We start from the raw sequence: 9,478 nt of genomic DNA, 5'->3' as shown, positions 1-9,478 counted from the left end.
TCAGAAGATGAAGGTTGTACCTTCTGCAAGGATGTATTTTCTAGCTTATTGGTTTAAAAAAAGAAAAAAAGCAACATCTTTTCCTCTTTTTTTTTTTTTTTCCTTTTTCATTCTTGAAGCATATTAGACCATCTTAAAAATATTAAGGAAACAGCTGTGAAGGAAAAAGGTAACCTACTTATTTTTGTAAGAGAAATACAGTGCATATATTGCATATAATGAATTCAGATGAAGTAGAATCATCCTTCCAGTGATAACATATTGAAAGCTGAGACTCAAACTAGAAGTTGATTCTAATGTACCAAGACATGCTTTTTCGAAAGCCTCTATATTAAAAATCAGACAACTTGCTATCACACAAGTCATTAAAATCAGACACATTTCTGAAGTGCTCCAAAAACTGGAGAATTTATGAGAAACAGATGTCTTGAAAATAGTGCACGCTCATCTTCCCAGGCCTTTGCATTCTCATTTTCAAGGGCCTCTAGCCACACAATCACAGGTATAAAGAAATGCTATTGTATATCAAGATTGCTAAATTATAGATTGCGTTTGAGGCACAGCTATGTGCGTATAGATGTAAAAATTACTTTTTTCCTCTATTTTGACACCTCAAGCATACATTCTCTAGGTTTCAGTATACTATTCAAATAATCAGTCTGAAAGAGAACACAGGAACATGTAAAATGCTGATATTAATGAAATTCAGATATGCACTTCTGAATGCTGGTGCACATGCAACGCTTTCCTACATTAGAAGAAACAATTTTTTGTTTCCCAGGACAAAGCAGTTTGTCCTCCACTATAGCTACAACCCCAGATGTTTAATTCTAACATTCATTCACATTCTGCTGATGCTACATTAAATGAAGAAAATTATACCCCTTCTTTGGATTTTATTTCCACACACATGTCCACAATCAGTTCAATCTTTCTTTTTTTTGTACAACCATGGAAGAATATTACTATTTTTATCCTGATCAGCTTGTCATTTAGTCCTTTCAATGTCTGCTTTCACTCCTGTAACAACTGAAATACAGGTAGAAAGTACCGCAGGACTGTGTAGCAATATTAAAAAAGAGGAACAAAAGGAAGTCAGAAAAGTAGAAACGCAACACTTTTTCCTGCACAGAAACTGAAAGAATGCATCTCCACTGAACGGGAAGGAAAAAGCACACAGAAGACTGAATCTCCTGTAAAAGTTGCTGATCATAGCCTTTTCAGCTTCTCTTGAGAAGATTTCAGCTTTGGGCAGTATCTCAGCATTTGTGCTTCATGGCAAGCTGAAAAAGAAAGAAAAAATTAATTAAAGAGATATCACGGAGAATGACAGCTGTATCAACCTAATGTGGCTAGTCTGGATAAGAAGAGTTTGTAAGACAAATTCTTCAAAAGATGCCTGAAATCCATTAACTTCTTTGCATAGAGATATTCAGTCATTCCCCTTCCTGGGACACACAGACAAAGCCTCACTGCCATGCTGAGGATGCAGGATTTATCTGCTTTCCCAGCTATGTTTCCCAGTATTCCATTATTTTGTTATCTGTGAGGAAGGCTAGAGCAAGACACCAGAAACAAAGACATGCTTAGAAGAACAGTAATTTTGACCCAATGATTTTGATTATTAACAACAATCAGAAATTCCAGACAAGTAATTTAAAACACTTATTTAGGAGCTCTGCCACTACATAATGATGAAAAATAAAGGACTGATTGCCTTTCCACCTCCGTGATTACCAATTATTTCCATTTCGAATAATTCAAAAATGCAGTTAACTGGGAATGAGAGGGAGAAGAAAGAGATAAGTGAGTTAAAATCTGTATAAAATGTGTAGACAAACGGACTTTGCAAACCAAGCAGAGAGCTTAGGGTTAGGTTCTATATAATAAAAAATTGCTATCTGTAGATAATAGCATGCTAACAAAGCTGAGATGAGTGAACCCTCTGGGAAATCACCTAGAAAACGGAACTGGTAGGAGCAGTTAAAATTCACTCATTTGCTACCAGTGAAATGATGACCAATAAATGACTCAAACTAAACTGACATAAACCTTTGATACTCAAGGATATGGTTAGAAATATGCTTTTTAAAGAAATTAATATTTGTAGTGATATACTAGAATTGCATTTCAGGATGAAAGAACTTAAGCCAACACTTTTCTTTCTTCCCTCAAACCGAATTTTTTTTTAATTGTGTCCTTGGCAGGCAACTCTGAGAAGTTTTTATTATACAGAATTTATAAGTTTGATATCCTGTTGGTGCAGTCACCAACAAATGGAAGAGATTTTTTAGAGGCAAAGAAGGTGCCAAAAAGAGGATTTGTTACATACCTTGATCTAAGTTCAAGCCTTTATACAACTAAGTATAGATACATACTTTCATTCAACAATCTCTGACAGCCAAATGTCTGACTTCAACCTATTGAGCCTTATCCCGCTGAAATCTTACCTTATGTGCAGTTTCTGCAAACTGCTGAGCACTGTTTTTCAGCTCTTCTGTCTTTTCTTCCGCACGACCTAGCCTTTCACCACGCTCATTCAAGGCCTGACTTGCCTTCTGTACTGCACTTGTCACACTGTCTGCTGCTGAATGGAGTATGCTGTTTCCTGCAACACCAAAAGAAGCCATTAGAGCACTCAAGTATATATATATGCTTTGTACTAAATACAATTGATTTAATTTATACTGTTCTAGAGCTGGTGTGCTATCTGGACTGGCCTCACTTCACTGTAATCTCTCTTGAGGTAGCCGTAGAGAGCAATGAAATCTCCCCTGAGCCTCCTCAAGACTAACAAGCCCAGCTCCCTCAGCTGTTCCTCAAAAGACAAGTTCTCTAGATCTCTCACAAGCCTTGTTGCCCTTCACTGGACACACTCCAGTGCTTCAATGCCATTTTTAAAGTGAGGGGCCCAAAACTGAAATGTGGCACTCGAGGTGTGGCCTCACCAGTGCTGAGTGCAGAGGGATGCTCACTTCCCTGGTCCTGCTGGCCACACGATTGCTGACACAAGCCAAGATGCCAGCGGCCTTCTTGGCCACCTGGGCGCAGCGCTGGCTCCCACTGAGCCTCTGCTGACCAGCACCCCCAGGCCCCTTTCTGCTGGACAGCCACTCTTGTCCCAGCCTGTAGCGCTGCCTGGGATTGCTGTGACCCAAGTGCAGGACCTGGCCCTTGGCCTTAGTGAACCTCATGCTGCTGTCCTTAGCCCACTGACTGAGCCTGTCCAGATCCCTCTGCAGAGCCTTCCTTCTCTCGAGAGGTCAATACTCCCACCCATCTTAGTATCATCTGTAAATCTGCTGAGGGTGCCCTCAATCCCCACATCCAGATCATCAGTCAAGATGTTAAGCAGGATTGGCACCAAAACTGAGCCCTGGACAACACAGCTAGCGATGGGTCGCCAAGTGGATTTACTTCCATTCACCACAACTCTCTGGGCCTCGACATCAACCCACATTTTTATCCATCAAAGAGTCCACCCATCCAAGTCACAAGCAGCCAGCTGATCTAGGAGGACGCTGTGGTGGATGGTGTGAAGCACTCTACTGAGTCTAGATAAACAACATCCACAGCTTTCCCCTCATCTACTGAACAAGTCACTTTGTCATAGAAGGGCATCAGGGAAATCAAGCAGCACCTTCCCCTCATAAATCCATGTTGGTTGGACTTGATCTCCTGGTTGTTCTGGCTGTTTTCATTTTTTCCCACAGCATTAAAACCAAATATATAATGCTCTTAAATGAATTATTCTGGTAAAGGTATGAAACAAATTCAACACAGTCGAAGCGAGCACTACAGCAAATCTGCTGTTAAAGTCTGTTTTTCTTACTAACATTCAAAACAAGTGAAAACAGACACAAACTGCTTTTATCTGAGAAGTGTACCTACTTCAAAAATATTCTTGGGTTAAAAAAAACAAACCCAAACATTAATTTAAAGGGCTATTTTGCTACTAGTTTGTTGTAGTTTAGCCCTAGCCAGCAACCAAGCACCACACAGCCTCTTACTCACTCTTCCACCAGCAGGACCAGGGAGAGAACTATAAAGGCAAAAATTAGAAAACTGATGGGCTGAGATACAGACAGATTAATAGAGAAAGCAAAAGCTATGCACTAAAGTAAAGTAAAACAAGGACTTCATTCACTCCTTCCCATCGGCAGGCAGGGGTTCAGCCATCTCCAGGACAGCAGGCACCCAGGACACAGTAACAGTTCCTCATGAAAACAAATGTGATTACCCCAAACTTCCTCCCCTTCCTCCTTCTTCCTCTCACTTTATGTACTGAGCATGATGTCATATGGTCTGGAATATCCTTTTGGTCAGCTGTCCAAGCTGTGTCTCCTCCTCCAACCTCCCATGCAGGGCCAACTTCCTCACCAGCATGGCCAGTACAAAAAGCAGAGAAAGCCTTGGTTCTGTGCAAGCCCAACTCAGCAATAACAAAAACATCTCCATATTATCAACCTCATGTTCAGCACAAATCTATCACATTGCCCCGTACCAGCCACTGCGAAAAAAATTAACACAGCTGAAACTAGCACATAGTTTCATTTCAAAAAAAAAGAAAAAATAATCCTTTCAGACACAATTTTCAAATAATAATCCTTTCCTTAGAAAGGCCAAACAAACAATGAATAGTGAAACTAAAGGCTGCCCTGAGTAGCCTGTGGAGCATGGTACAAGCTACATATTCAGGAATTCCTGAGATAAAGCAAACTGCCTTACAATTTTATTAAACTAAAACTTAAGTATTAAACTATGGAAGTGAGGGAGACACTTAAGAACCTTCACAAAGTGACTCACAGATGATGAGTCAATATAAGAAATAGCAATAAAAGAACTTTTTTGGCTTCCTAAATACCAATATTGTTACATTTTACACATCGGGAGTTAAAAAAAAAAGTAGATGTGGAACTGCTACAGGTTTGGGGTTTTGTTCTATTGTTGTATTTAGAAAAGGAATATAATAGCTGGCATTCTTGTTGAAGAGATTAATATCTAACAATACTGTGAGCTGGAACTTTGCAGAGACAGAAATCAATCTTTTCAAGTGATCTCCATTCAGAACCTGAGGAGTTTGATTGTAAAACCAAACAACTTTACATCCTGCACACTTTCTTAATTTGAAATTTTTCAGTCAATTGCTATTTTGTTCATAATTTTTTTAAGGAGATTATTATTGTGGCTTCTGTTTGGGTAGCTTTTCCAATAGACACATGTACTGAGCAACACCACACTGGAAATAGTTTTCCTTTTTTGGTGGTGTGATCTAATAGCTTTGGCCTCTTTTATAGTGTTAGTTCTCTAGGACAAGAGTTTTAAAAGCTCCCATCACTGAATTAAATCTGTTTTTTACAACATCACAAAGCCTCTGCTGAATTCAAGGAAAGCAGTCTACATGGATAAACTTATAAAACTAAGCATCTTCCAAAGTCTTGAAATGTGTTGGGGAGCAGATTTTAACATATTGTTAACCTTCTGTCATGTCAATAGGAAACCACAGAACAAAAATATTTTTCATTTTCTGTACTCCTAAGAATATTCTTTATTTTCTATACTTCTAAAACTGTTTGTAGATTTGTGGCCAAATACTGGTATCTATTTCTCCACATTATTTTCAACAAAGAAGAATAAACTTGAAAGTTTGGCACAGTGACAATAACTGTTTTGCCCTCCAGCTAACACAATATTGTGTTTTCTCCAGGTAAGATCTACTGTATTTTCTCATGAGCAGTGACTTGCAGAGAAGCTGCTATTCTGAGACTGTTCTGAAGAACTACTTCTGGAGTATCCTTACCAGTGGAATGCCAGTAAAACAATAAAAAAAAAAATCTGCTCTCATCTATGAGCAGCTCAGAAACCCACGTCAGTAGTCTATGGAATTTCATCAGTGTATTTCTAGAGCACGTGTAGGTGGTTGCTGGTATGACTGACTATGCCTCATCCCTGTATTAGTATCACTGCAGGAATAGCAACACTTGCACTGGACGTATTGGACAATCACTCCTATGAATAAATAATCTACAACCTGCAAAACCTTTAAGCTGTTCTTCAGCAGGTAACTACTCTGATTCAAAATATCCTGAGAGATGTTTTCCATGTTGATGGATTCCTTTAGGATTTCAGTAAAGCTTCTCATACTGTCTTTCACAGGATCTTTCTGAACAAAACGTCCAGCACACAGCTGGATAAACACATAATGTGATGGGTGAGCAACTGGTTCATGGCTCAGGTGCAAAGGGTTCCAGTGAATGGGGTGACATTAGACTGGCAACTTGTCACTAGTGGGATTGTGCAGGGCCCAATTTTCAACATCTTCAAAAAAGGACTTGGATGCAGCACTCATGTATACTGAGTAAGTTTTCAGGCAATACTAAATTGGAAGGAGCTGTTGACTCCCTTGACGGCAGAGAGGCCCTACAGAAAGACCTTGACAAATCAGAGGGCCATGTAATCACCAGCTACATGAAGATCAACAAAGGAAGGTGCTAGATTCTGCACTTGGGATGGGGCAACCCTGGATTTATGTATAGACTGAGGAAGAAGATGCTGGAGAGCAGTGCCATGGAAAGATCCAGGTCAATGTCAAGTTGAATCTGAGTCAGCAGTGCCCTGGCAGCCAGGAGGGCCAACCCAGTCCTGGGGGGTATCAGGCACAGCATCACCAGCTGGGCAAGGGAGGGGATTGTCCTGCTCTGCTCACCTCAAGTTCTGTGTGCAGTTTTGGTCAGCACAACACTTAAAGGATATAAAGCTACTAGAGAGTGTCCAAAGAAGGACTACAAAGGTGGTGAAGGATCTAGAGGAGATGCCATACAAGGAGAGGCTGAGGTCACTTGGCTTGTTCGGCCTGAAGGAGACTGAGGGCAGACCTCACAGCAGCCTACAACTTCTCATAAGGGGAAGAAGAGGGGCAGGCACTGACCTCTTTAGTTTATTTTGGATATTAGAAAAAGGTTTTTACCCAGAGGGTGGTGGGGCACTGGAATAGGCTCCTCAGGACAGTGGTCACAGCACCAGCCTGACAGAGTTCAAGTAGCATTTAGACAATGCTCTCAAGCATATGGTGTGACTCTTGGGGAGTCCTGTGCAGAGCCAGGAGCTGAACTTTGATGATCATTGTAGGTCCCTTCCAACTCAGGATATTCTACAATTCAAGCTGTATCAAGAGGCTCTTACACCCTATGAAGTCAGCTTTAGGGTTTTTATCATGCAGAATGAAAAGTACATCCTTTAGCCATCATACCCAATACCTGGAAGATATAGGAATACTGTCATAATCAAGTATGCGAAGAAACTAAGTGGTCTCTAGAGATAACATTATTTAGATTGCATCATTTGTTTTATCACATGTTCATAAAAGGTTCATCGCATTCTCTATTAGCCGTATCAAATATATTTCAGCTCAATGCAGAGATTTTCTTTAGATTAGTGATCAGACTCTACAGAGACTGATTTGCAAACACAAGCATTCCCTTTTAATTGTACGTGCATTAATAAAACATTTAGCAACTACTTACTTCTGAGAAGGAAATACATGCAGTTAGGTTTTATTATTTGCTATTAGTATTCTTGCTGTTACTGTTCATTTTCTTACTGTTTCTTTCAGTAAAATTTTCTTATCTCAACCCCTAATCTTGGCCTTTTGTGCTTTCTGCTGGAGGAGGAGGGGAAGCAAATGCTGTCGCAGTTTTGGTTGAAGCACTAGAGAGAGGAATACTATTCCTAAACCACAATTTTGCTATAGAAGGCAAAATACAAGACTAAATACATTTTGCAGTTATCTGATTTGAATGTTATGTTTCAGGAAAACGTCTGAAAACGTTAACAAAAATCAATGGACAGTTATGAAAATTACAGAAATGCAAGAATCAGCAAACATTTTCAATAAACTTTTTAGAGCAAAATAAATATATAGTGATTCTTATCTAGTATATTTTCCAAGTCTACAATACTGTTTGTGGCTTTGGGGGTCTCTTGAGTCAAAGAGTACTTTTCATATATCTTGACTAAATTATTTCCATAAACTTCTCCAAAAAAATAACCACTCCTACTTTTAGCTCAAACAGTATCATCTCCAACATATCAAATACATCTGGATGATTTCTGCTGCTTTAACTCCCACATTTAAAAATATGCAAATCAGAAACACAGAAATGAAAGAAAATCAACATAGCCTGAAACACAGCAGACAAAGAGCCAAAAGCAGCACATGAACAGAAAGAATGACTTCTGCAAACCATAGGAAATAAAATTTAATTAAGTCATGAAGATGAGGTCTTAAAAAAAACCTCCAAAAACATGACAAAATAAATTACCTAAATTACCTTAAGGGTTCAACAGTTCAGTATTTTTATTGCTTAGATAAACACAGCGTATTCACATTTCTCAGTGTGGCTTGCAAAATCTCAGATCTAGAAACAGCTGTATTACAAAAAAACCAACCCTTGTTATGGTTCTGCAAGGCACTAGAAATATTTCTTCTATGGGCCGTTAAGTAGGACAAGCTTTCCTGCTACAGTCATAAGAAAAAGGAAGTTTTATCTCTGATGCTAGTGTCTTTTTATTTTAAATAGTGATATAGGGGCCATTAGAGTAATACAAAAAAGATTTTTTTCACTGATGAGGTATCTTGATAACTAAAATACCTCCTGCTCTCCTGAGATTTTCTTTTATTCAGTACTCCACAGCAATGATATAATGTAAATTATTCATACTTTTGAACAGCTTAACTAATTACATAGTCAAATTTCAAGCAGTAGAATCATAAAAATTACTTCAGCATTATCTTTGCATCATTCTATTATAGGTATTTGTCTCTGATCACTACTCTGGTCAAAATGTTGTTAATCTTGGGGTGGGGGTGAGGTATGTGGATCATGCTGTTACTTTAACTGCACTTTCATCAAATTTATTCTTTTAAAGCAAATATCTTCTTATAGATATATACCAACAAATTAAAATCAGTATTAAATTACATTCAATCATGATGATTAATATTAAATTGTGGGATTGGGTTAGTTGATCTCCAGAGGTCCCTTCCAACCCTAACAATTCTGTGATTAGTGCTTATATTAATAACAAACCATTATAGTCAAGATTATTAAGTTCACATAAATTTGCACCTTTGGGAAAAACTTCATCTCTGAAGATCCAAATGTGAAAAACCTTTGTATGTAATAACTTTGAAAACCCTGCAGGAAGAAAGTCTGATTTGAGAAAGGGTAATTTTCTTTGGGAGTATAAAATCAATAATGTCGAAAAATCTTACTGTGCAGTGACATTTACCCATTACAACAATTTTGTGTTAGAGAGGCTTACTCTGGAAAGTTCTGGAATTCAGCAAGATCTCATATTACAGCCAACCTGACAAGAAGCAGAATGTGTAATTAAAACAGAGAACAGCAGCTACGCACCATGGCAAGTTTCTGTTTGAGTATGAGGTGACAAATTTAAATATTATTCTTAAATGCTG

General features: G+C 38.6%; 1 protein-coding gene across 2 annotated transcripts in view; it reads right to left on the bottom strand.

Annotated features, from left to right (window-relative positions):
- Positions 1-905: 905 nt before the first annotated feature.
- The window catches only part of STXBP6 (syntaxin binding protein 6), a 91,013-nt gene continuing 82,440 nt past the window's right edge, over positions 906-9,478 (bottom strand). For both annotated transcript variants that reach the window (XM_068193013.1, XM_068193015.1), the window contains 2 exons: positions 2,451-2,608; positions 906-1,283 (listed from right to left, as the gene is read on the bottom strand). In XM_068193013.1, the coding sequence (XP_068049114.1) occupies positions 1,260-1,283; positions 2,451-2,608 (182 nt within the window). In that variant the 3' untranslated portion in view covers positions 906-1,259. The remainder of the gene's footprint in view (positions 1,284-2,450; positions 2,609-9,478) is intronic.

This window comes from Anomalospiza imberbis, chromosome 6 (assembly GCF_031753505.1).
Source record: "Anomalospiza imberbis isolate Cuckoo-Finch-1a 21T00152 chromosome 6, ASM3175350v1, whole genome shotgun sequence".
Lineage (NCBI taxonomy): Eukaryota > Metazoa > Chordata > Aves > Passeriformes > Viduidae > Anomalospiza > Anomalospiza imberbis.
This window is presented reverse-complemented; position numbering and strand designations above follow the sequence as displayed.